The 24,351-nt window shown below is 43.7% G+C and overlaps 9 protein-coding genes across 9 annotated transcripts; 4 read left to right on the top strand and 5 right to left on the bottom strand.

The window, feature by feature from the left end:
- Positions 1-116: 116 nt before the first annotated feature.
- LOC6535396 (transcription factor Ouib) lies at positions 117-1,592 on the bottom strand. The gene is made up of 4 exons (XM_002096010.4): positions 1,395-1,592; positions 694-1,331; positions 518-631; positions 117-463 (listed from the first exon to the last, which is right to left on the bottom strand). The coding sequence occupies exons 1-4, from the start codon at positions 1,518-1,520 to the stop codon at positions 331-333; spliced, it is 1,011 nt and encodes a 336-aa protein (XP_002096046.2). The 5' UTR covers positions 1,521-1,592; the 3' UTR covers positions 117-330.
- Positions 1,593-2,183: 591 nt separating this feature from the next.
- LOC6535395 (protein downstream neighbor of son homolog) lies at positions 2,184-4,213 on the top strand. Its single transcript, XM_002096009.4, has 3 exons — positions 2,184-2,360; positions 2,420-2,577; positions 2,629-4,213. Exons 1-3 carry the CDS (start codon positions 2,313-2,315, stop codon positions 4,118-4,120), a joined length of 1,698 nt encoding a protein of 565 aa, XP_002096045.1. The 5' UTR covers positions 2,184-2,312; the 3' UTR covers positions 4,121-4,213.
- Positions 4,214-4,442: 229 nt separating this feature from the next.
- On the bottom strand, positions 4,443-5,046 carry LOC6535394 (DNA-directed RNA polymerases I, II, and III subunit RPABC2). The gene is made up of 2 exons (XM_002096008.4): positions 4,924-5,046; positions 4,443-4,862 (listed from the first exon to the last, which is right to left on the bottom strand). The coding sequence occupies exons 1-2, from the start codon at positions 4,950-4,952 to the stop codon at positions 4,496-4,498; spliced, it is 396 nt and encodes a 131-aa protein (XP_002096044.1). The 5' UTR covers positions 4,953-5,046; the 3' UTR covers positions 4,443-4,495.
- LOC6539828 lies at positions 4,935-6,611 on the bottom strand. The gene is made up of 4 exons (XM_039376341.2): positions 6,511-6,611; positions 5,412-6,452; positions 5,287-5,353; positions 4,935-5,099 (listed from the first exon to the last, which is right to left on the bottom strand). The coding sequence occupies exons 1-3, from the start codon at positions 6,512-6,514 to the stop codon at positions 5,313-5,315; spliced, it is 1,086 nt and encodes a 361-aa protein (XP_039232275.1). The 5' UTR covers positions 6,515-6,611; the 3' UTR covers positions 4,935-5,099; positions 5,287-5,312.
- Positions 6,502-7,454, bottom strand: LOC6535392 (trithorax group protein osa). The gene is made up of 2 exons (XM_002096006.3): positions 7,346-7,454; positions 6,502-7,286 (listed from the first exon to the last, which is right to left on the bottom strand). The coding sequence occupies exons 1-2, from the start codon at positions 7,347-7,349 to the stop codon at positions 6,682-6,684; spliced, it is 609 nt and encodes a 202-aa protein (XP_002096042.2). The 5' UTR covers positions 7,350-7,454; the 3' UTR covers positions 6,502-6,681.
- A 1,602-nt stretch (positions 7,455-9,056) lies between these two features.
- On the top strand, positions 9,057-17,367 carry LOC6535391 (ceramide kinase). The gene is made up of 4 exons (XM_002096005.4): positions 9,057-9,433; positions 13,668-15,428; positions 16,683-16,885; positions 16,946-17,367. The coding sequence occupies exons 2-4, from the start codon at positions 13,719-13,721 to the stop codon at positions 17,073-17,075; spliced, it is 2,043 nt and encodes a 680-aa protein (XP_002096041.1). The 5' UTR covers positions 9,057-9,433; positions 13,668-13,718; the 3' UTR covers positions 17,076-17,367.
- Positions 17,368-18,294: 927 nt separating this feature from the next.
- Positions 18,295-19,492, top strand: LOC6535390 (proteasome subunit beta type-4). The gene is made up of 3 exons (XM_002096004.4): positions 18,295-18,550; positions 18,613-19,114; positions 19,240-19,492. Exons 1-3 carry the CDS (start codon positions 18,399-18,401, stop codon positions 19,390-19,392), a joined length of 807 nt encoding a protein of 268 aa, XP_002096040.1. The 5' UTR covers positions 18,295-18,398; the 3' UTR covers positions 19,393-19,492.
- A 401-nt stretch (positions 19,493-19,893) lies between these two features.
- On the bottom strand, positions 19,894-21,638 carry LOC6535389 (uncharacterized protein CG1161). The gene is made up of 5 exons (XM_002096003.4): positions 21,472-21,638; positions 21,148-21,380; positions 20,687-20,795; positions 20,503-20,628; positions 19,894-20,207 (listed from the first exon to the last, which is right to left on the bottom strand). Exons 1-5 carry the CDS (start codon positions 21,538-21,540, stop codon positions 20,052-20,054), a joined length of 693 nt encoding a protein of 230 aa, XP_002096039.2. The 5' UTR covers positions 21,541-21,638; the 3' UTR covers positions 19,894-20,051.
- A 325-nt stretch (positions 21,639-21,963) lies between these two features.
- On the top strand, positions 21,964-23,032 carry LOC6535388 (stromal cell-derived factor 2). Its single transcript, XM_002096002.4, has 2 exons — positions 21,964-22,166; positions 22,295-23,032. The coding sequence occupies exons 1-2, from the start codon at positions 22,106-22,108 to the stop codon at positions 22,882-22,884; spliced, it is 651 nt and encodes a 216-aa protein (XP_002096038.1). The 5' UTR covers positions 21,964-22,105; the 3' UTR covers positions 22,885-23,032.
- The last annotated feature ends 1,319 nt before the right edge of the window (positions 23,033-24,351 follow it).

Here is a 24,351-nt window from a genome sequence, read left to right as displayed (position 1 = left end):
AATTGAAATTTACAGAGCGGTTTACGGAAAATTGTTCCAATCATCCTACACCGTAATTCATTTAAAATACCGCCCTTTTACAATTGCATTCCCTCCTTCATTTAAAAGAATCAATATTTAAGAAAATGTATCTTACTTGAAAGTACAACAGAAGTAATTTTATGTTAAATAAATTAAAACTACAATTTTGAACACTTATAAAAAATAATATGCAGGTTGTTCTCCATCATTGAATATGGACCTTACGAATAAGTAAACTAGGCCATTGTAATTATAATTTATTTATTAATTCTGACCTTAAAATTTATTTATAAAAACGGGTGGTAATAATTAGGAGTAGGTTAACAATTCGCTTAAATCGAATTCATCCTGCATATATTTAGCGAAACGCTTGTGCGGTGCTGTTTTTGTATGGGCCACCAGATCCCTGCGAGTTATAAAATTCTTGTTGCAAGGTTCACACCTTAAAAGACACGAAATGAAGATATATGTAAAGCTGTGCAAGTTGTGGGATTACCTGAACTTCCGGTTTTCCTCTGAGTGGGTCAAGCAGTGGTTCTGCAATTCGGAAACGCTGCTGAAAATCATTCCGCATTCTAGGCATGGATAAGGTCTTTCGTTCTCATGGGCTCTGAAATTAATTAGAAGTTGCAGAGAGGGCTCCACTTAGCAATTAACTCCCAGCATCCTTACTTGTCGTGCCGCAGCTTGGCCCCCAGAGCCGAGAAAACCTCGTTGCAGATGGCGCACTTGAACTTGCGCTGGGATGAGTGACACTGGGCACGATGAAGCTTCAGCAGTGCCTTCTTTTTGAATGTCTCTGGGCACTCCGAGCAGGGGAAGAACTGGTTCATCTCCCGCCGATCTTGGTGACCATTCAGATGCTCGTTGTACAGGTACTCATCGTGGAACAGGGTCCCACACTCGTCGCAGATAAAGAAGTTTCTGCGCCTCTTGGCGGCCCGTTCCATATGCTGCTCCTGTTGATCCATTTGGTGCGCTGCCTCTGCTGCTGCGATCACCGAGGCCGGGGCGGGGTCGTCAACCGGCTGGAATTCCTCTAGATCTTGGGGGTCTTCTTCTTCCGTGCCTTGATAACACACGAACTCTTCGTCGTCGTCCGTCTTCAACTGATCCGCATCGATCATTTGCTCGTCCAGTGGTTCGGGACTCAGGTCTATGTGAACAATGCTCTGAACCCTGGATTTCTTCCTGATCTCCAGCAGGTACTTTTGCGAGAAGATGCACCGCTCGCGGAACTTTATGGCCAGGTCCAGCTCGGAGAAACAGCGTTCGCAAACGAACTCCGGCAGTCCCTGGTTCCTTGTTAACTGGAGAAAACCAAGTTTATAACAAATGGTTTCAAAGCCAGAAGCTGATTCCAAACCACTTACCTCCACTCCCGTGATTAGCTTCAGTTGCTCCAGCAACCTTCCGCGCATGTACTTGAATATGTTGCGATCACGCTTGTGGCCCTTGATTTTGTTGGCACAAATGCGACAGACATCGGTGAGGCTCATTGTTTATCAAATTGATTTGTTTACGTATCACATAAAACGTAGCGACGGCCAGTGTTACCAGATGCTGCAACAGCTTTTACAAATCATGTATTCGACCACCCCTCCCCATATGCATAGAAAAGCGATTTCATAATCAAGTACATTTTTTATAGCGCAAAATATTTTTATTTATTGACATGATTTTATTATTATTTCTTAAAAAAAAGTATATCTAACCCATCATCTAAGGACTCAGACTTAACGGTATTAAGGGTTAAACGTAACAACTTTACATTTTTCGAAGGATTAATAAATGCAAAAGAAAGCAATGAAGACTTAAAGCTTTTTTAATATTTAAATTTCTTTAAATGCAATTTAATAATTTAAAAATTAAAAAAAATTCTGTTACTGTAAAATAGGGTTATTCCTTTGCATTTAAAAAAATTTATTGCTTAAAAAAATATTTGAAATTTTCATTTTTCTGTTATTTTTACCAGTCTGTTAATTACATTTTCTGCTTGAGATAATTATATATTTTAAGTGGCCAAGTAACAGAGCCTTAAAAATGTTCCAATTAAATTCATAGCCCGCACAGTAAAATTTTGGGGTTCGTTTCAGTTGTCGACTAACGATATTTTCGAGGGTTGAACATTGGCGAAAATAGCGAATAACGAGCTAATCAATCGAAAGATCTCACATCCCTAATTGCGCGCCTTAATTTTTGTGATATTTGCAAAGGCTTCGAAGACTTCGAGTCCGCAAAGTACTTTAAGAATCCGTAAAGGTCCAGTGCGGGCAACTAAGCCATTGAGCATGTCCAGCGAAGCGAGTGTAGCTTCCAAATGGACGCGGCCAGATGACGTAGGTATGGACCCGGAGGAGCAAATGCCCGCCACTGATGTTACTGTTTCGTTTTCCAGTTCATCAAACTGCAGCGGCTTAAGCAGAAGAAGAACAAATTGGCCGCCCGCGTGAGCAACAACAACAATAGGCGGCCAGGATATAAATTGGATGAGACGGATAAGAGCACACTACTAGAGGCTAAGCTCGCCCAGAAGCGAAAGAATCCGTTCGCGAAGTCAGTTTCTCTCTCTCTCCCGAAAACCCAATTATTCAATCCTTTCCCCAGATCCACAGATGATGCCAAGAAATTCTGCGTTGATCCGCACCGGCCGGGCCTCGAACCGGTGGCCACTGCCTCCTCCTGCTTTGTGCGGGAAACGCCCACGCGCCCGCCGCCCACCAAGTTTGTGCTGCAGAAATACGACCCCCAGGCCTTTGCCAAGCTCTTTCAGCAGCCCCAAATCAACGCTGAGGACGAAGATGACGCGGAGTTGGCCGCCCGGCAGAAGCACACCGCCCACCTACCTGTGGACTGGTCCCTGAAGACGAGGACCCGTTTTTTTTGTCCTACGGAGCTGCCGGCCATCCAACTGAAAACCTCGCAGTTGGCCAGCGGACTTACCAGCTTCGTGCGCTGCATGGACCCGCAGCGGACGGAAAGCACGCTGGATATCTCGGACGCCACGCGGTTTAATCAATGTAACTACTACTGGCAGCATCCGCACCTGCCATGGTTGACTCTCTTTCCACGCACCTCCAAGGAGAACGTGGGCGTGGTGGTGGGCGAGCGGGAGCGCAAGGCTTTGGCGGAGGAGTGGGACTACAGCTTCCGGGGACTATTCCAGCTGCTTCGTGCCCGCCAGTGCCCGTACTTCTACCTATGTGCCAACACCTTTACGGTCTTGTTCCGAGCTGCAGGAGTGGGGGGTCGGGCGGAGAGCCACGCCTTGGTCACGCCCTCGACTCGGGGAATGCGGCAAGCTCTCCGACAGGAGGGGATCGAGTTCAGCATGCCTCTTAAAAGCGAGACCAGTGGAAACGTTCACGACAACAGTTTTACCGAGGAGACCACCTTGGGCTTAGATGCGGGGGAAGATGCTCTTCCACCGGCCCAGATAGACGAGGACGATGATGAGGACTGGCTGGAGAGCTTGGGCGTAGATGAGCGCGAGCTGCGACGTATTCAGTCCTCTCATGCCAGGAAGCAACAAGCTGCCGAAATGCGAGAGGACTTTAGCGACAACTCTCTACTGCTGGTCGACGGCGTGGAGTGCCAAGGCTTTTTTAGCTATCTCCTTAATGCCAAGAGTGCCATCAGCACAGTGGGCCGTCTGGCCGGAGTGCCTCCCACTCTGCTGTCGCCAGTGGCCTTTCCCAAGGCCACCATGCAGCACTTGGTTCCGCGGTCCAAGAAAGTGCGCCTAGACGGCGTCGACTACTTCAGCATAGATATGAAGGGCCTGATGCTACCTACATTCCTACCCAGCGTGGCTGAGCTGCTGTCCGAGACGCGTCAGATGTTTAGCGCTACGCTGGCCAGTAACACCAATACGTTGGCCTTTAGCAAGGCCACACAAAAGCTGCTCGAGAGCTCGGAGACGCCCCAGTCAGATACAGAAGGAGAAGATGCCGCCGGGCAGGTCTTTGGCGAACAGAATCTTTCGGAGTGTGGTCTACTGCCAGGAGTAGTGGGGTCGATTTGCCGCACTGGCAAGCATGCCGTCGGTCTTCTGGAGCGCGTTTGCTATCAAAGGGATGAGGGATATGCTTGGAGCTAGAAACCAAGAGTTCCTCAAATATGGGTTTGTGTTCAAAAGCAGCTGTTTACTAAATCTATACATTTGTTACGTGAAATAAAATATTGTACTACAGTAGCGTGGTCTTATTGCTTGGTACTAAACGCATGGCAGCAATATTATCCAGTCATTGGTCCACACCATATTCATATACTAGTATAAAATAGGTTTAAAGCGAACAAATTTCATTAAAGATGGGCCATTAAGCAGACTATAGTGTACATATTAGGGATTGCATGCAGGAAAAACGGAGTATGTTGTCCATTGACATTCGTCATTACGGGGAATTCAACAACCACATATGTAGATTGTACTTAGTCGATTTGTTTTATTATGGATAAAGGGGTTGAGTACTAGCTAATTGTCCACCATGATAAGCTCGTCTATGCTCCAGTCCTCGTAGGAGTGATCCGGCAGGTATCGGCGGATGATGATGGGGATTTTCTTTTGCTTGAGCTCCTTCATGGCTATCTGCAAGGGATCTGTTTCCCCGTCCAGCTCCACCATGATAGGTGCACACATGGCGATCTGGAGCGCTCGTGTGCCCAGGACTCTTGCGCGCTCGTATTTCGTCATGTACTTGGTGGTGATTCGCTTGGACTTGGGCACACCTCCGCCACCCGCTCCGCCGGGGGCTATGATTTCGATGTTGTCCGCCTCCTCCTCCTGGTTAATGTCCTCGTCCACGTCCTCGTCGACATCGTCAAAGTCATCCCCGCCAACACTGCAATTGGTGGAGTATGTAAGTAAAGGGTACGGTAATCATATGTAACGCCTGCACTAACTCGTCGTTATCGTAGTCTGCATCATCCATGACTGGCTTTATTTTATTATAATTGAAATAAAATAATATATTGCGGCGTGTTTTGCACGCGAGGTCTTCTTCTTCCGCACTGTGACTTGCGGTTTCCAACACTAAGCACAGTGCGCAGCCCTACCAGTACTTCTCAAACTTTCAGGGCTGCATTTTTACCAAATGTAAAAGTGAATATATATCGAATAATTGTCTGTGCCGCGAATATTTGATATTGGAACGATTATTGTAAAGCGTAGAACATTAAAATCTGAATACACAATATCCAACCAATTTTAGATTCTTTAGTTAATAAAATGTAATAAAAACCTTATGCCACAATTAAAACACTTACTTATTAGTTTGTCCTATTTTGGCCTGTCATCTATACGGACACTTAACGTAGTCGATCCCAGAATTTTCTTAATGGAGAATGGAAAAATCAATCGCCTGCGCTCGGATAATATGGAAAATACAAACCATATGATCCCGGTAGAGTTCTGGGATGATATTGACGCTGCATTTTTGCGGGTGGTCGGGTTCTGGGTGGACATGCAGCGGGAGGGGATGAACAACTAGGGGGGTTCGATTCATATAAAGGTTGGTATGCCGGAGGGGGTCGTGATCTTAATGGTGAATATTTGGAGGGAGCCTGAGGACGAGCATGACCGGAATAAGTTTGTGGATGACGATTTCCGGGTGGACTATTTGGAACTAAATATATGTTCTCTCGAGCTGGATATCCCGGTTCGTAATCGTAGTCTACGCAGGTGCGTATGGAGACGTTTCTTCTCCTGCCTGCGGGACCTCGACGGGTAGCATCCCTATCGAAGCGATTCAGATCAAAGTTGACTAGAGGATCCACTTCCTGCAGACGCCTGCTTCTAGGGGGATATGGATAGTAGGGATCATGGGGATCCTGGCAGTTTTCATTTATCGCGTGAACAGCGGGCTGAAAGGATCGTATGGAGTCGCTGTTTGGAATCTCAGACTGTGGGTCTGGCTGTAGGAGAATTAGCTCCTCCGAAGCCACTGCCGGCCTGGGCTGCTCCGCTTTCTGATTCTCACCATTGCATCTAGCACCAATGGGATGAAAGCACATCGGCTTCGTCTTCAGAGGCTCAGGCACGGGGTATGCATCCGGATGGCACATCTGTATCCTCCGCGCCGCTGGTCCGCCATGTCCGTTGCCAGGGCAGTTGCTAATGCATCTCTGCGGCTTGTTCCCGGAGGAGCAGCAAACGCGTTGCCTTCCAGGCTCCGTAGCTGAGGAACAGCAGCATCGCTGGCGGGGCTTAGCAGGCGCAGATGAGCATGGGCATATCGTCGTTGGTGGAGAACAGCAGCACCGAGTTTCTGCACCAAGGATAGCCACGTTCTTAGGAGGCCTTTGTGAGCGAATCACGAAGCAGTGGCGACTGCGATTCCGCTCCGCATTCCGATGGCTTCCGTGGAAAATGCCCTCCTCGCAGCAGGGTTGCGATGGCCTTCGACCCACTTGACCGGCGCTCGGACTGTTCCCTATCCGGAAGGAGATACTGATGTATTAAACGGACACACGGCTACCTGCTTAACTTGCCCATTAGCGGTCACATTGGCTTTATTGACCCGGAAATCAGGGCAAAACTGGTAATTTGGCTATCCCGAAATTTTGGAGTTCTGTCATGTTGTGAGTGGTGTAGTAATCTGTGTAGCCTGCTCCGTTGTGCCTGCTGGGATCTCAACGTTCTCCCGTGGCTCGACCTTAACATCACTGAATGACGCACTTCTTCTGCTTCTTGTGCTTCTTTTGCGATTGGCAGTGACCGCAGGAGTTCTGGTTCTGGCTGTGGTGGCCATGATGCGGGCGATAGGGTTGCGGACCTCTGGGCAGGCTCTGGCCACAGGTCACGTTGGCGTAGGTGGGCTGGGCCATCGCCTGCTGCTGCTGTTGATTGGGGGGCGGGGCAACCGGCGGGGAGCAGTGGCACTCCATTTTGGCGGGCTTCTCGCGACAGTTGCAGCGGGTCTCCAGGACAGGCGGCTGTTCCCGCGGACCCCGGCTGCACGTGATGTGGTCCGCCTGGATGGAGGGCGGAGGGGGCCGGTTGCGGTTCTGGGTGCACGTGCACTCCACGGTGGGGGCTCCTCGGCTTTGATAAAGGCTGCATGCTGCGGGTTCTCCTTGCGGCTGGGGCAAGTTAACCTGGCAACCGCCTGCTCCTTGACCCTGGGGACCCGGATAGGGACAGCTATCTGGCTGCTGCTGTGGCTGGTGAGCGTAAGAGGGGGGTGGGCGGTGGGGCGGCTGCTGTGGGGACGGGGCTCCGCCGCTTGTGCCGCAAGGACAGTTGTTGCACTTGCCACACGGAGACGCTGCCGGCGGAAGGATTAGCGTTCTGTGGATGGCCATCTACAGTCCATTTGATACTCACACATTTTCTGATAGTAAAGGTTTAGATGTAATTGGGGGGACACAGGCTTTCCTACAAGCTGGTAAATCTAAACTGACAATTCCGGGTCGAGATCTCTAATCGGGTTTTACTGTTTTACTTACCTTTCCTAAGTTTATACCTTGTACCTTATATCTATAGCAATACAAATAAACCACTGTATTTAACTTCTGAAAATTGGTAATCATGTTTAAATTTTAACAGCATTCGATCAGACCAATTAATTACATATACATACATGCAGATATGCTCCCTATCCACGTCTTAAGTCAAGGCCATTTACTGTTTAAATAGCTTACTACATAATTAGGCTTACAATATACCAAAAACAGATTAGCTGAATTCCAAACTTGTAGATGGAGAAGTGGTGCCTGGTTCTGTCCTTCAATGCATTGATAAAATCTTACGGCTTTTCAGACACCACGATTCTAGACTCGCCGACATGGAGGGGCGCGCTATTTGCGGCTGACACCGTCGGCCTTCTGATTTCCGCCTTTGGGATTTCCCGATCACTCTCAACCTCGTGGTGATACTGAACTACAGAAACACCATGACGTATTTAAAATCTACAGGCGTTTGGGACGGTAAGATGTAGTGAATCTACAATAAACAATTACAAAAGTAATGGACAATATTGTCCGAACGAGCTTTTAAAATTACAGATTTAATAGATTGAATATACTTTATGTATCTTAAAATTTATCTCAAAAACTGTAATTTTTCCCTTCAGTACCAATCCCTATGGATTCCCCAAGAACTCCTTAAGGAATCCACAGAAATCTTCCAGAATTCCTAGGGTACTTTCCATTCAAAAAGGCAAGGAATGTTCGTGGAGAAGAATTCGAAGTTGTCGAAGAAGTCCTCTGGAAGAGGGGTAGTCCTGGGAAATATCGAAAAAAACAAGGATTTTTTCTCGAGAAATTTTATATTCCTTGAGGAATATAAAAAATAAATGCAGAGAAAGTCCTCGGGAATTAATGTACAATGTATGTGTAACGATTATTATTTTTTTTTCTAATAGACTAAGGTTGTTCCTAACTTTCACTGCGAAACTGATAACATTGAAGAGTGGACTTAATCAAAAAGCGGCAGGATCTGGGCACCGGGGAATCTCTCTGCAGTGGGGTCCAGGGATGTTGTTGATGCTAGGAAGACTAACTTCATCCTGGGGAGAAACACGCACGGCGTAACTTATGAACATGGAGCCACAATGTGTGACCGAGCGCATTTGATCTGGACATACATAGTAAACTGCTGGGGACGAACAAATCTGTCAGCAATTATTTTTTTGGAATTTAACGGTTGCTTAAAATGATGTAATTGCATCTCTACATTCTTTTTATGGGGAATTCATGAAAACTCAGTATGGATGTGCATTGCAGTATCACACAATTGCACTTTTTCGATTGCACAGAAACACATACACACAATTGGAAAATCGGCGACCTGTAATGGGAGCTAATGGCGTTTCGGAGGAGAATTTCCCGCTCTTCAGCCAAAGCGAAAATCTAAAATTACAAAAATTCTCATTCCTAGTTATTTTCTACAGTCAACAATAGTAAATATTTATCCAAACTTTTAAAAAAAAGTATCGCGTAAAGTGAGTTAAGTTGCCATGATTTTTATTGCAGCCCTAGTTTAGTGGATTTGAGAATACCGGACACCCAAATGTGTGATAACTGTATTTCCTACAGTTATCAGTGCGGTCACACTGGCGAGCGGACGTACACTTCGCTTCGATTAGTACACTTGTGTTTTTTGTAACGGCCGCGAAAGTGGATTTCTGGAGCTCTTGTAAATTCTTTGTGCTCCAGCGGAAAGGGGATTGAAACTTTGGCTGAAGAGCGGGAAATTCTCTTCCGAAACGCCATTAGCTCCCATTACAGGTCGCCGATTTTTCAATTGTGTGTATGTGTTTCTGTGCAATCGAAAAAGTGCAAGTGTGTGATACTGCAATGCCCATCCGTATCGAGTTTTCTTGATTTCCCCATAAAAAGGAGGAAAAACAGTGCAACTGATCCGAAAAAGGTGCTGCAATTGTATGGATAAACGGATCTACCTGTCTACCTGGTAAGTATTCCAACCAGAACGAACAGTTCAGACCGGAACGGCAATTGGAAGAACGAAAATAGGGCTTCAGTGCACCAGTACCTAAGTTGGAATTAAACGCAGAAACTCAAGCCAGACGCTTATACCCCCGCACTCACGCACACACGCTTGCATACACTCATATTCTTGTCAACAGCTGAGTGGTTGCTGCTCCACAGCTGTATTGCGTTCTGATAACGGCACTCAAAGTATGTCCCTTGTGACTGTGATTTTCTTCTGACGCACTGCGGGTAGAGCAAGAGAACCGGACTTTTCGGTGTATAGGTGCATTGTTATTGTTTTGGTGGTTTTTTGGGGGGTGTTGCCACCCATGAATAGGTGCCATAAATTTTCATGGGTTAAATTGGATTTCATGAAGCTCAGGGCAAAAAAGTTTACTAGGTCCACACTTGTGAGCACAAGATTTTATGCATAAATTTTTAATTTAACTGTACGTTAGTTTATGAAGTATTTACCTGTATTTAATTTTTTCTCATACAATAATAGTTCATTTTGATATACTTAAACAAAAATATAAAATTTTCCTTAGTAGAGTACCTACTCTAGCATTTTTTTCCTTTTGCAAATCCATTGCACTCGAAAGAATTTTCTTGCTGGAAATTATAATATGCATGCCTATTGGCAGAAAGCCACTTTGTTTACGTCTTATTTTGATTAATGACCCTTCACGTGTCAAAGGTAACTCACCACACGTTATTTATAATATATTGAAGACCTGCTTTTGCGGTTTTTCGGTGAAAAGGTCAGACGTGGGTTGATATAGCCGACAAAGCGGGCCAAGATTGGATAACGCCCAAAAGGGTAAAAATAGGTTCAAGGAGTGGGACTGGCGATGCTAGAAGCTTAATAACAACAGTACTTCTTGAATTTACGGTTGACGTATTTGTTTGTTCGTATTTCATACTGATATTTATTCCGACAATAGTCCCCTTCCATTCCAACCGAATTTTCTGTCTGGTTATCAATTTACACGCTGAATGTAGTTCACATTTTTGCTATGTAGCTGTTTTTTATTTCTCCACATGGATTACCCGAGTTGGACCTACATATGTACATGTATTATACTTTTTCGCTTTGTTAACATATTTCTGCTGTCATTCGCTCAAATATTATAGTGCGTCAACGAGCTCAAAGTTATATGAATTTAGACACCGCTCTTTGAGTTTTGTTTATGGCAAAGGTCCTATTGTACAGGCATTTAAATCGGTCTATAGATAAATGAAAATATTGATTAGGACTTCAAAGCTCTGATATAAAATACGGCTTTATAACTCCCACGTTTCAAGTTAACCAAGACGTGATGTCATCAATCTTATCGATCCTTATATAGCATATACTAAAAAGTGTTCGTACCTGTAGTGCTGTCCAGTTTAACTCAACGTGTCATGATGCCGGTACTATTTTGCAAGATAGCCCAGTCTATACATAGGGTACTAAAGCACTCAATTGTTATTGTTTGAATTTCTGATAAGCCAGTGTAGATAATAGGGCGAAAAACTAATGGGTTTCAGGAAATAAGTACAAAATACAAATCGTTTCCACTTAGCACAATTTAGGATGATACTTATAACTAACAGCAAACTTTCGTGTAGGCCATTAGCGGCACGCAAGTAGTTGACGGTAATTATAATGAATCAGTAAAACAAAAGGGTCTGTATTATAATTGTTATACTGTTAACATTTATAACCCACACTCGAGTTCAATGTCTTACAACTTACAGTGTTGTGCACAGCAAGACCGTTGCAACCCAGGAAAAACGCTTCAATTCCTTGGTTACGATTCGTTATAGCAAAATTTTTATCGTCTTAAGTTTAGTACTATAATTTTATTAAATTTATAAATTAATGCCTTATGTTTTTTGTCTGCTTTCCTGTTTTCGGGTGAGTGGAATTTGTGTTAATTTCATTTGTTTTATAAATGATTTGCTCTCAGAAGTGGGAGATGAATATTTGTTTAATTCATATATGTACATACGTACATATGTTGGTATTTTGATGATTATTTTAATTTATATTTATAAATTCTATCGAGTGTGTAAAACTAAAAGTTAATTCAATTTTGGCATCGAACAGGGAAAAGTATGCCGCTAAGCGAGTTCTATAAATGGTATGAAGAATTACCTTTGGGTTGAAAATAAGCCAAATTCATGAGACATCTTTATGTTTTAGTTATATAAAATTCAAGTTTTAAAGGTTTTAATAACCTACTCAACTTTAATTAAGTAAACAATTTTCCAGCCATTAGCAAACTCAAAAGCGGTTCTCCTTCGCCAATGTCAAGATGTAAAGGTAGGAAGTGCGACGTTGACCAGCCTGCAGCTCGGGTGCAAGGTGGGCAAGGTACGAGGTGGTTTTAATGCCAGATTTTAACAAACAGCCGGTTATTGCAGTCTGGCCAAGATCACTTGAGTGATTCAAGGCGAAGGTCGCACGCCGGCTGCACGCAACTCTACCGGGCAGAACCTGTTTTCCAAGTGCCTCGGAATCGGCCACAGCTTCCCCGGTCAGCATTTTTGACTCCAATTCTACAACCGATTTCGCGTGTTTTGGGTGCCTTCGATCGTCGTTGACCTTGAGACAATTCGTTGCTCATTCGCCGCGTGAGACGGGCTTTGTTTGCGCGAGTTCTGCTTTTTGTGTGCGACAATAATTAGCAACAACACAGTCTGCCTTGCTAGTCAGCTAACTAAAGACTAATTTGCATACATAAGTCATGTTTGAAGGTGCGGGGACTGTTCTCCGCGGTTGAGAAATATAGACGTTCTTTGATAAAGAACACTGGTCGGAGAGGATTTGTCTATTGCTATATGATGAGAATATTGAATTTTAAGGAGCATGGTGGCTTTCATTCTCTTTGGCAAGTTCAAAACAATTGTTCAGTGTCAGTAAAAGAGGTGCCGTAAAGTTTACGAAGAATTGAATTGAGATTAAAACCTGTTTGGTTCTGGTTAAGTGGGCTATGATTCACACTGCAACTTTAAAGTATTTTATAACTTTGGCTTCTGACACGTTTATCTCGATCTTTGTTTATTTATACCTCTCGAAAGCTTTTTCTCTGCCCAAAGCCTCGAAAACTGCAATCAAGAGTTCATTTAACTCATTTAAACTGGTACCTACTGTATTGTACTTTTTGTTTTCCCTTCTCATTGAGTGGCATACACTTCAAACCATTTTTTGCACTTGACTATGAACACGAATCGCGCAATATTTGTACATATATGAAGGTACCAAGGTACCTATAAATCTAGGCATACGTTTTTGAACATGTGCACTTATGTATCTGCTATTGAAAACCCATTAACAAAGAACCCTTTGAACAGTATTTCGAAAAGTATTTTGCAAGAAGAATGGGCACAAAGCCCCGATTTAATAGAGGTTCATAGAAGATCTATTATTGACGAAAACAATCCTTAAAATATTTGTCGTTAAATTACTTTATGATTGCATTGGAGCGTTATCGTAATTACTAGCATTTTAAATTCCTAGCGATTATTTTTATCGGTTTATGAATCATAAGCATTTAAAATACTTTAAGCTATGTTCAGACTAAAAGAATATTTGCGCAATCAGTTTGTTGCGATATTGGGCCATATTTGTGTCTGCAACTATACTATTACTAATGGCCTAATCAATTACTCATCATTATCTCAAAAAAAAATTCAAATCTCTTAGAAATATTAACGAGTCTATCCTAATGAAAAAAACATCAGGTGCGGGGGACCGTGGCAGAGTTTTGAATATGACTCCGTGGAGTTGATTGAGTCTTTCCGCTTCCCCCGCCTGTCCCTCAGTCCCCTCTGCGTTTTCCGTCCTATTTCCATAGTCGACACCTCTCAGTAAGTAACTAAGAGCTTAAAATCCCACCTCTACGTGAACTGCAAAAGTCACAAAGGCCGAACATTGAACGGAAAGAGAATGGAGCGTCGCAGCTCAGATTTATTTTGAGGAGTAACTACCAACCCCCAACTCCACTGCTTCCTCCACCTTAACTTCAACTAAATAAACACAATTATCGGACATTCATTTAATAAAACGTTATCTTTGATCCTGTGTGCCCAAATATGAAAGAGTCTTTAACTAAATTAAAAATTTTTTTTTTAATTTTGACAGTTTTTAGTTTTTTTTTTTAATTTCTTAAGGTTGACCTGAGGATGTTTCACTGTATTTTTAACGGAAACCTGTTTTCTTCTTTTAGTACCGACAAAGCCGACGCCATAGCGGGACACGGAGACGAGGGCCAGTCAAGATGACCAAGCAGCCAGCAGGGCGGTCGTCCACCTCGACCGGGGATTTTGTGGCCCCTGTTAGCTCCACGAGTGCATCCAAGTTCTCACACGGCTCCGCCTCCGCCCACGATGTTCTGCTGAACAACTTCCAGCTAAAGAAAAAGAGCTACAAAGTACTGCTACATGGCCAGCAGTTGGTGTGGGAGCGTCTGCAGAAGATAAATCAGCCGCCCCAAGGAAACGAGACCAAGGCACCGTTACCACCGGACTCGCCTTCTCAACCTAGCGGAATATACTCTTATGGGCCACAAAGCAAGGTGCTCCACCTAGACGATGTGGTTAGCATAAGGAGCGCGGATACCAAGGCGAGTTCCCTTAAACCGCCTTCGCCACCAGGCTCGGAGCGCAGTTCTGGATGCAGTGGCGATCTTGTGCCAGGGAAGCCAACCAGTCAGTACCTGACCATTAACTATGCCATGAGGCTGAGCAAGTCCCAAACGGATTGCAATCGGTGGGAGCTAAAGAGACTCACTCTCTTTAACTCGGATCCGTACATAGTGAGGCAGTGGGACCAGGAGCTGCAAATCCGTCTGCAAAGTTCCTCCCCCACACGGATGCGAGTGCGTCGCCTTTTGGTTTTTATAAACCCCTATGGAGGTCGCAAGGCGGGAGCTCAGACCTATGAGCGCCACGTAAGACCTATTTTCCAGCTTGCTGGCGTGGACGCCACATGCATCACCACTCAGAGGGCAAACCAAGTGAAAGACATACTTCTGAGCCATGATCTGGGAGTATACGATGCGGTTTGCTGTGTCGGAGGGGATGGCACCGTGGCAGAGGTCATCAACGGATTGATTTTCCGGCAAATGAGGGAGTTGGGACTGGACGAACAGCGGCCACCTTACATTCCAAGACCGGCACTGCCAGTGGGCGTAATCCCCGCTGGCAGCACCGACACCATAGCTTATAGTATGCACGGTACGGCGGATGTGAGGACTGCGGCCATCCATGTGATTCTGGGCCAGCATCGAGGCCTAGATGTGTGCAGTGTGTCCAATGGCCAGTCCCTGCTCAGATTCTGTGCAAGTGTTTTGAGCTACGGGTACCTGGGCGATGTGGCAGCCCAAAGCGAGAACTACCGCTGGATGGGACCGCGCCGGTACGAGTACAGTGGCGTCAAGGCCTTTCTGAATAATCGTGGCTATGACGCCGAACTGAGAATGTTGGAAGAGCCCGATCTCCTTCTGACCACGCCGCTGGAGGACGTTCCACAGAGTCCGGACAGCGTGTGTTCGCTGGGAGAGTCAGTGCCCTCCGTCTGCTATGCGAATTGCCAGCGCTGCAGCTTCGCTAGCAGCATACAGGAGCAGCGATCTTCATTTCTCATACAAGAGGAGTACAGAGAGGCGGAGCGCAACCCGCAAGAGGAAACAGAGGACTCTCATCTAACCGCTAGTGAAGCTGCATTGCTGAGGCCTCGTCTTCGATTGCCCACTGGCTCCATTTCATCAATGAAGAACCTCGGCAACGATCAGTGGAAGGTTGTTCGCGGCAATTTCTTTATGATCTGCGGAGCAAACATCACCTGCGCCTGCGCCAGGAGTCCCAATGGCATCTCCCGCTACAGTCACCTGGGTGATGGTTGCCTGGACCTGATTCTGGTGAAAAAGACCTCGTTGCTCAACAACGTGCGTTTCCTGCTCAACACAGCGGGCAGGAGCGGTGATATAGTGAGTACTATTTTAAAATGGGCATGCAAACCCTCCAACTTTTACACTCAAGCAATTCTTTAAATTGTTTGAAGTAAGCTGCCAACTTTACAACAAAATAATCAATGATATCAACACTATTGCCACCCCAGCAATAACGCAAATAAAGAAGCTGCCAAAAAGAATGGATTTCATAATCCAAAGCACGTATTTACCCATACCCAAATCACTATCTTTACTCGCCCTTGTGTAGGTCCTTAGTAAAACAAAAACCTTCCAATTACGATTAAAACGCTAATGAGAAACGAGAAGTTTCAACATGTTTCTCGGACATTGCTAGAAATGGGGACAAACAATAATAAAATGGAAACAAATTAAACAGTTTTGGGCAGTTTGTGGGCGGGGTGTGGCCGAAGTGGTCTTCGTATACCGATAAAAATTGGCTAAACTATATATATATAAAAAATAAAATTATAAAAATAAAATAAAACTGATCCTGATCAAGAATTTGTATACTTTATATTGTCGGAAACGCCTTTCTTTTCTCTGTTACATACTTTTAAACGAATCTAGTGTTCATTATACTCTACGAGTAACGGGTATAATTAAAGGCCCAACAGAAATATGCAACACTTTTGAAAGAATATGGTCAAGGAAGCTAAAGATAGTCACATCTTTTCAACCATCTTTGTAAACAACATTTCCTTTAAAGAATTCTTATCTGCCCTACACCCCAGAACTAGGCCGCATATCTCACTGCATGCAAGAAAACACCACCAACAATCCCACAACTCAAGATATTTAATTTATAAAGAAATATTTACAAGACTAACAAAAATGTGAAAAATAAATCTAGTATACCCTTTTACTCTTCGAATAGCACGTATAATAACCCCTAACCGAACCCAAATCTTATACTCGTAGACTAACTTCACTTAATTCGTGTATAGCAAAAACACTTGAGCAAAATAAATACAAAAGATTGTGGTGGTACTTTTTAAACAACAAACTTATATACAGCAACCAGCGAGGGTAGCCTGTGAATGATAAATTATTTTACGTTGAGCTACTAGTCATCATCAAAACAACCTGTTACAACAACCTGTTACACGATCCTAGTGATTGATCAGTTTGAACAATTTAATATTGTACCTATTTAATACTGATTTTATCATTTCTGTAAAATATATAAATACAAATTGAAAGAACCCAATTGAAATTAAAAAAAAAAAAAAAACAAAAACAAAAAATACTAATAATATCTTTCAATTCCAGCGCAATTTGCCGTTTGTAGAGGTATATCGCACAAGGGAATTCCAGTTCAGAACGTTTTCTGCTAGCGAGGAAGACTACAGCTTGGCAGGCTCTTGCCAGCCGATAACTCCACCTGAAGAAATGGCCACCAACTCCTCCTCGACGGAGTTTTCGAGCTGGAACTGTGATGGAGAGGTGGTTACTGACCTGAACATAACAATGAGGTGAGTTATTTGCACATTTATATCCAATAAATCGCTTTCTAACAGTTCCATAATTTGCAGATCACATTGTCAGCTCATCGAGGTCTTCATGCGGGGTCCCAATTTCTACAGCAAGCCCCTCAAGGGCGGCACCATGCCGGCAACTCCAGCTAGCTCTAGCGATAATGTTTACTGCTGCTGCAAAGACTAAAAGCTTTAACCCCATAGAATTAGCATCAAGCATTGGCCGTGACATGTAGCTCTTAGTTTTGCGTAGGGTATCCTTATTCGTATATGTACCATATTAAAGAGCGGGTCTCCCTGTCATTGTTTGTAGCATAGCTCAATAAAGCAACTGATATAATCGACTGTATTATGGCATCTAAAAGATGCGGCAGCAACCTAAGCATTCCCCTCAGAAGCATTATTCACACACCTATGTATATATTTACAAATTGTGTACTGGTATATTGGCAATAAAGATGTGTTTTTATGTATTCAAATTCATAATTACTTATTATTAATTAATAAATAATGATAAAACCCTTTTCTTTGGGTTCCCACCAATATGAATTAATATAGATATTAATTGGTATATGAAGTATCAGTAAGATAAGTATATTATATTATCAATAAAAACTATGGGAAGTCGCTATGCTATGCTTTACAATGGAGGTATTTATTTCCTAGATTGACCAGGAACACTACCAAGTGGCGTTTACATTTATTGCTTTCTCTGACTCCATTGACCATGGAACGCCCCAAAAACAAATAACAGCTATTTTATGTTTCATTAAATTTTGACCAACATATGTACATATGTTTTAAGGAGTAGAAAATACCAAATTGTAAGGGGTCTGCATGAATCGTTTAATTTTAAAAAATACCGATTACAGACAGCCCATTAATATACCCGTTACTCGCAGAGTAGTACGTTGAAAAGTATGTAAAAGACAGAAGGAAGCGTTTCCTCCTTTCCGTATATATTCTTGATTAGGATCAATAGCAGGGAAGATCTGGCCAAGTCTGTCCGTTCCTGATCTCAGGAACTATAAAAGCTAGAAAGTTGGGATTTTGCAAGCAGATTCCGGAGACATATACGCAGCGCAAGTTTGTTAACTGATGCTGCCACGTTTACTGTCAATTGCTAAGAATTGACGTTCATGCGGACGGACAGACGGAAATCGTATGATCGACTCCGCTATTATCCTGATCAAGAATATATATACTTCATAGGTTGGAAACGCTTCGTCCCACCTGTTACACACTTTTTAACGAATCTAATATGCCTTATTATTCTAGGAGTAACGGGTATAATAACTGAAATAAATTTAAAAGGATGTGACCAAGCTAGCATTAGATCCAGCATTCGTATGTCCGGTATTTTTAGGTACGGTTTGCCGACAGTGGTATTGCCGGCTGCACGAAGTCTGTCCACACTGCGCTGACTCTGTATTTTATTTGTGCCCGTCATTCTCCGGCAGCGACAAACATTTAAAACTTTTGCATTAAACCAGTCCTAAAATAAATTACCATGTTGAACAACTACAACAGCCTGGCGCAGCCTCTGTGGCAAAACGGACCCGCTCCCGGCGAGTTCTACAAGTTTACTGGCGGACAGATGCCGGTCCAGCAGCTGCCGCGGGAACTGACCACAGTGGGACCCTATGGAACCAAGCACAGCACGTAGGGACTGAGGATAAGTTCTAGTGGTACCACTTGTTTATACCCCTTTACTTATTCCGCAGTGCTGCCATCACCACGGGTTCCTCTGTTTTGGGCATTCGCTACGATGAAGGCGTGATGCTCGCCGCCGACACCCTGGTGTCCTACGGATCCCTGGCCCGCTACCAAAACATTGAGCGCGTCTTCAAGATCAACAAGAACATACTGCTCGGCGGTAGCGGCGACTTCGCTGACATCCAGTCAATCAAGCGCAACATCGACCAGAAGATGATCGAGGACCAGTGCTGCGACGACAACATTGAGATGAAGCCCAAGTCCTTGGCCAGTTGGATGACTCGTGTCCTCTACAACCGTCGATCCCGCATGAACCCCCTCTACATTGACGTGGTGGTCGGTGGCGTGGACAACGAGGGAACTCCGTACCTGGCCAACGTGGATCTTCGTGGACGCTCCCACGAAGACTACGTGGTGGCCACTGGTTTTGCTCGCCATCTGGCCATTCCGCTGGTTCGTGAGAAGAAGCCCAAGGATAGAGACTTTACCGTTGTAGAAGCTGCTGAACTGGTAAGTAATTCCGAACTCCGAAACATAGTTTAGGGATTCCATGCGTTTCTACAAAATGTGTCTGCGTTTGATTTATAATTAGTAATCATAAATGGATTTCATTAACCATTTTCTTTCTATTTTAGATTCGCACATGCATGGAGGTGCTATACTACCGCGATACTCGTAACATTTCCCAATACACTGTGGGCGTATGCAGCCTCAACGGATGCGGCGTGGAGGGGCCCTTCCAGGTTAACGAAAACTGGACGTTTGCCGAAACCATAAAGGGATACTAGATTCTGAATAAACTTAGTTTATGTCTAGCCCGGCGGTTTTGGATAAAAACACACTTCTCTAAGTACATGATTGATTAAAAATAAATGCGGCTGAAAATTATATATATATTTAATATGTTAATTATTTGATGTGATAGAAACTATTTCTATCGTTTTGGAGCTGCGTTAAACTGTGCTGATAGAAATAATCAGTTGCCTCCTAGTTTAGGCCGTAATTCCAAATCTACCTTGGACTTACCATTGGGAACAGCAAACGGGTTCAAAACTTCAGTTCTAGGACAGATTCTTCCTGTAACTTAGAGTCGTACGTCTTAACGTTCGAAATTTTAGTCCTTAAATAAAAGCTATCTATGTTTTAACAATGCAGATTAAAATGAAGGTTCCTCAACCCAAATTAAACACATCTATTATTATCATTTAAAGATTTTATTCGGAAAATATTGAAGAACATTTAATTTCATTTGTTGGCTCATTCCTCCCACAACTAACTTGTTAATCATATTCTGGTTACATAATTTAATTAACATAAAATCTGGCTAAATATACAGATAATCAATTTGATACAAAGGCGAATTTTGCTAAGGATAACTGCTTGGAATACGTGTCTTAAGTCGCCCATGCTCCTTCCAATCTCTTCCAGCTGCAAACTGACCCCCTTGTTAATTAAGCATAGTGTGCCTGTCGTAGATGTGGCGTCTCTGCTCGCGCACCTGCCGTTTCCACTTGTCCTGCTGATGGCCCACACGATTAAGGACATTGGCTCTGGCACTGAGCTCCTGGTTGTTAACGGAGGGCAAAGGCGGGGCTGGTTCGTCCTGGTTAGAAAGGGGTGGAGAAATTTGGAATTAGTCAAGGTGGTCCAAGATCTGGCTATGTGGTTAGTGTCTTAATGAATTGACGGTGTTGGTTAAGAAGTTAATGAAATCTAAAACATAAAATGAAACAAAGGGGGTTGTGGAAATTAAAATCTATTTAAAAGAGTGGTGCTTCTTTATTGCCAACTAGTTGAGCCGCATCGGCATCAACATCGTTATCTTCATCATCTTCGCCTTGGGCTGTAACTAGGAGGCTATACTGAATGCCCTTGTATCTATAATTCTTGTTATGTACATCTTCGTTGGTGTGCTCCTGGTAGTTTGCCTTCACTCGCTTGTTCAGCAACGGGTCCAGGCACATCAGGAAGAGCATGTATATCACTAAAAGGGAGATGATCCAAATCACAATAATGACCACGACCTGGATAGAGGAGAGCGCTAGTTAATTACGGATGGATTTGCACATTCGAATGGCCAACCTTTATCAGCGTTGTATTTCTCGCCACATGGGAGCACTTGCACTCGGCACAGATGGGTAGTTCCTTGCCATTGGCATCCAAGCGTGGCAACAGGGCACCGGCACAGACGCTAAAATGGTCATGTTTAGCAGATGATTAAGAAAAATGAACTCCATATTAATAGTAGAACAATGTTTAGTGTTACGAATCATGGCTACTTATCAATGTTAGGTAATTTTTAAAGTTTTAATTGTAAGGTAAAATTTTGAAATATGTAATTTTTGGCAAGCCACGTAAATTAAAGCACACCTTAAATTATTAATTTTTTAAATACTAATCGTATTGCAAAGTAGAAAAATCAACTTTGATAAAAGAGATTGCACGATTAAAACTACATTTTGTATTGTGATCATAATAAATATTACAATGGACCTGGCTGTAAGTTTCTAGATTGCGATTTTTGATGGTGCACCAGCACTTACCAATCGGTTGTGCTGCTTGAATTGGAAGAACTCTGGCCAAGAGCAGTGCGCTCAGGCTGGCCGATGATTTTAGGCGGAGAGCCCGCAGTGGGTGCTGGATCTTGCTGGGCTGGTGTTACTGCGACCGCTGGAGCTGCAGTTGCAGCCACTGGAACAGGTGAAGCGCCTATCTGGCTGACATTACTATTGCTGTTTGTGCCGATCACTGGCAGTGTCTGCGCCGCAGTCTCAGCCTTTGTTGATTGTTTTTTTTTGCGCAGGGGGTGAAGGAGGGAATGCAACCGGATTAGTGGGGCAGTCACGGGATGTGGCCAATCATCTTACCCATGTCACGCCAACCAAATAACATATCGCCAGTAGCACAGCGTAGACGAAGAGGCGCTTGTGTGCCATTAATTTTTCTTTAAATTTAATTTTCCTCAGTTTTCTTGCCTTTTATTGTATAAAATTACTTTGCAATTTCGCAGAGTGACCGCACTTGACTAGTGTATAGAAAATACTAACGAACATTCTTTTTCTGAACTAGTTTATTTTGATACATATAGTTTTAAAAGAACTTTTAAAAAACATATTTAATAAAGATTTATTCGCTTTACGATAAAACATGAATAAATTTTGAATTAATCAAGAAATAGATTCCAGTCTCTCAAAATAGGATCAAAACAGAGATTTTAAATTCGTGAACTGTTGACTACCAATATTTTTCCTCTTCCCAACATTTATTAGATACTAAAAGTTTAAAGCGTTTATGTAAATACTTTCAGCGCCATGTATACAGTATTATTAGTATGTGGTGAATCCATAAAACAGATTTTACTGCCGTCTGGTCACACCTGTACTGTCAAAGAACCAATTGTTTGCGTGTTCAACACGGATTTCAACCGTAATTGCACACAACCGGCACATATTGGCTGACTTAAGTCCAAGGGTTAGGATAGGATAACTAGAACGGGACACTATGCATCACGCAATACTTCTCGCAGGACTTTTGTTGGTGGTCAGAATTCCCAGCGGTGCCGGTAAGTTTCGACTTCAAGAAAGGTCGCGTCTATGTGGTCTTCTGTGATTGGCCGCCCCTCTTTCTGAGCCTTTCGTGGCTATCAGTAATGTTTATCTTCGTACTCCATCTTGTCCCTGCTGAAAACAGCCACGGAATCCAACGTGGTCACCTGTGGCTCCATCCTGAAGCTACTTAACTCGGACTACTCCTTCCGCCTGCACTCCCACGACGTCAAGTACGGATCCGGATCCGGGCAGCAATCGGTGACGGGCGTGGAGCAGAAGGAGGACGTGAACAGCCACTGGGTGATAAAGGCGCAAACCGGCGAGATGTGCGAAAGGGGCGAGCCCATCACCTGCGGATCCACCGTCCGACTGGAGCACCTTTCCACTAAGAAGAACCTGCACTCGCACCACTTTTCTTCACCGCTTTCTGGTGAGCAGGAGGTGTCCGCCTACGGAACGGATGGACTCGGGGACACCGGCGACCATTGGGAGGTGGTCTGCTCCAACGAGAACTGGATGCGGAGCGCCCACGTGAGACTGCGCCACATTGACACCGGCATGTACCTAGGCATGTCCGGCCGCTCTTACGGCAGACCCATCTCCGGCCAAATGGAAATCGTTGGCGTCCACAAACCGCAGCACGGGACACGCTGGACCACTGCGGAGGGACTCTTCATCGTGACCAAGGAAAAAAGCTCAACGCACGAGGAGTACGCCCACTCGGAGCTGTAGTGTGCTTACGGGTCTTGACTGCTGCAGCTTCGTACTACTGAACTAATAGTAATAATTATAATAATTATAGTAATTTATAACTAAGTTGAATTCTTATTGAAGACCCAAACAGCAAACCATCAAATTAAAATTATTTAAACTCAGGGTACTTCTAAGCTTTCATATTAAGTACCACTGGGAATGGCTTTCATTCCGCATAGACTAGTCAGGTTTAATGCAGTGCAGCAAAGGAGCAGTCAGGTTTAATGCAGTGCAGCAAAGGAGCAATATGGGGGGCGTATATAAAGCCGTCTTAGTTCAGACCAACCTAACTATTAACCTAGCAATCTAACTTTTCTTAATTGCAGTATTTTGCAGATTTCAACCAACCTAAAAACGCACACAAATGCCTTCAAACATTTTTTTTGTATTTATATTTTTAAGGTGTATTCCGATCCCGGTAAGTCCAATAGAAGGGGTGATGTATCTATTTAATGTAGATCTTAACAAATACTGAGGTGAAAGGCATGTGTAGGTTTCTATCGCTCCTAAGAGCTCATAGAGTGCTCTTGTTACTTTTCTTCTAAGAAATAAACTGGTTAAGATTGATTGTAATTTGAAAAATGCATTTAGCCTGAGCGTAGAAGGCCGATATCTTTGAACTGCCATCCAAAAGAAGGTAACCCATGCAAGTTTGGCAGTAAGAAAGTATCCTTGCAGATGCAGCCGTAGAGCGTCACTCGCATTACACGAAAGGTGCTTCCCAGTCCTTCCGATTGTTATACCCGTTACTCGTAGAGTAAAAGGGTATACTAGATTCGTTAAAAAGTATGTAACAGGCAGGAGGGAGCGTTTCCGACCATTGAAAGTATATATATTTTTGATCAGGATCAATAGCCGAGTCGATCTGGCCATGTCCGTCTGTCTGTCCGTATGGACGTCGAGATCTCAGGAACTATAAAAGCTAGAAAGTTGATATTAGGCATACAGTCTCCAGAGACATAGACGCAGCGCAAGTTTGTTGATTCATGTTGCCACGCCCACTCTAACGCCCACAAACAGCCAAAAACTGCATTGCCCACAATTTTGAAAAATGTTTTGATATTTTTTCATTTTTTTATTAGTCTTATAAATTTTTATCGATCTGCCAAAAAACTTTTTGCCACGCCCACAATGTGTTGATATTTTTTCATTTTTCATTAGTCTTATAAATTTCTATCGATTTGCCAAAAAACTTTTGCCACGCCCACTCCGACGCCCAGAAACCGCCCAAAGCTGCCACGCCCACACTTTTAAAAAATGTTTTTATATTTTTTCATTATTGTATTAGTCTTGTAAATTTCTATCGATTTGCCAAAAAACTTTTTGCCACGCCCACTCTAACGCCCACAAACCACCAAAAACTGTCAGTGTGGAAGACTCTCCTTCGTACTTGCACTAGCTGAGTAACGGGTATCAGATAGTCGGGAAACTCGACTAAAGCGTCCT

Source organism: Drosophila yakuba, chromosome 3R (assembly GCF_016746365.2).
Source record: "Drosophila yakuba strain Tai18E2 chromosome 3R, Prin_Dyak_Tai18E2_2.1, whole genome shotgun sequence".
NCBI classification, from domain to species: Eukaryota; Metazoa; Arthropoda; class Insecta; order Diptera; family Drosophilidae; genus Drosophila; species Drosophila yakuba.
The sequence above is the reverse complement of the archived record's forward strand: the minus strand, read 5'-3'. Positions and strand labels throughout refer to the sequence as shown.

Excerpts from the sequence above, each read along its gene's own strand:
- LOC6535396 (XM_002096010.4), bottom strand. The coding sequence starts at position 1,520 with ATGAGCCTCACCGATGTCTGTCGCATTTGTGCCAACAAAATCAAGGGC. Across the intron at positions 1,332-1,394 it reads AGCTAATCACGGGAGTGGAG|TTAACAAGGAACCAGGGACT; the intron begins GTAAGTGGTTTG and ends GGTTTTCTCCAG. Across the intron at positions 632-693 it reads GCCAAGCTGCGGCACGACAA|AGCCCATGAGAACGAAAGAC; the intron begins GTAAGGATGCTG and ends AATTAATTTCAG.
- LOC6535395 (XM_002096009.4), top strand. The coding sequence starts at position 2,313 with ATGTCCAGCGAAGCGAGTGTAGCTTCCAAATGGACGCGGCCAGATGAC. Across the intron at positions 2,361-2,419 it reads AATGGACGCGGCCAGATGAC|TTCATCAAACTGCAGCGGCT; the intron begins GTAGGTATGGAC and ends TTCGTTTTCCAG. Across the intron at positions 2,578-2,628 it reads CGAAAGAATCCGTTCGCGAA|ATCCACAGATGATGCCAAGA; the intron begins GTCAGTTTCTCT and ends TCCTTTCCCCAG.
- LOC6535394 (XM_002096008.4), bottom strand. The coding sequence starts at position 4,952 with ATGGATGATGCAGACTACGATAACGACGA. Across the intron at positions 4,863-4,923 it reads GCAGACTACGATAACGACGA|TGTTGGCGGGGATGACTTTG; the intron begins GTTAGTGCAGGC and ends CACCAATTGCAG.
- LOC6539828 (XM_039376341.2), bottom strand. Across the intron at positions 5,354-5,411 it reads AACTCTACCGGGATCATATG|AAAATTCTGGGATCGACTAC; the intron begins GTTTGTATTTTC and ends TTCTCCATTAAG.
- LOC6535391 (XM_002096005.4), top strand. The coding sequence starts at position 13,719 with ATGACCAAGCAGCCAGCAGGGCGGTCGTCCACCTCGACCGGGGATTTT. Across the intron at positions 15,429-16,682 it reads CGGGCAGGAGCGGTGATATA|CGCAATTTGCCGTTTGTAGA; the intron begins GTGAGTACTATT and ends TTTCAATTCCAG. Across the intron at positions 16,886-16,945 it reads GACCTGAACATAACAATGAG|ATCACATTGTCAGCTCATCG; the intron begins GTGAGTTATTTG and ends CATAATTTGCAG.
- LOC6535390 (XM_002096004.4), top strand. The coding sequence starts at position 18,399 with ATGTTGAACAACTACAACAGCCTGGCGCAGCCTCTGTGGCAAAACGGA. Across the intron at positions 18,551-18,612 it reads TATGGAACCAAGCACAGCAC|TGCTGCCATCACCACGGGTT; the intron begins GTAGGGACTGAG and ends CTTATTCCGCAG. Across the intron at positions 19,115-19,239 it reads TTGTAGAAGCTGCTGAACTG|ATTCGCACATGCATGGAGGT; the intron begins GTAAGTAATTCC and ends TTTCTATTTTAG.
- LOC6535389 (XM_002096003.4), bottom strand. The coding sequence starts at position 21,540 with ATGGCACACAAGCGCCTCTTCGTCTACGCTGTGCTACTGGCGATATGT. Across the intron at positions 20,796-21,147 it reads TCAAGCAGCACAACCGATTG|CGTCTGTGCCGGTGCCCTGT; the intron begins GTAAGTGCTGGT and ends TGACCATTTTAG. Across the intron at positions 20,629-20,686 it reads GAAATACAACGCTGATAAAG|GTCGTGGTCATTATTGTGAT; the intron begins GTTGGCCATTCG and ends TCCTCTATCCAG.
- LOC6535388 (XM_002096002.4), top strand. The coding sequence starts at position 22,106 with ATGCATCACGCAATACTTCTCGCAGGACTTTTGTTGGTGGTCAGAATT. Across the intron at positions 22,167-22,294 it reads CAGAATTCCCAGCGGTGCCG|CCACGGAATCCAACGTGGTC; the intron begins GTAAGTTTCGAC and ends TGCTGAAAACAG.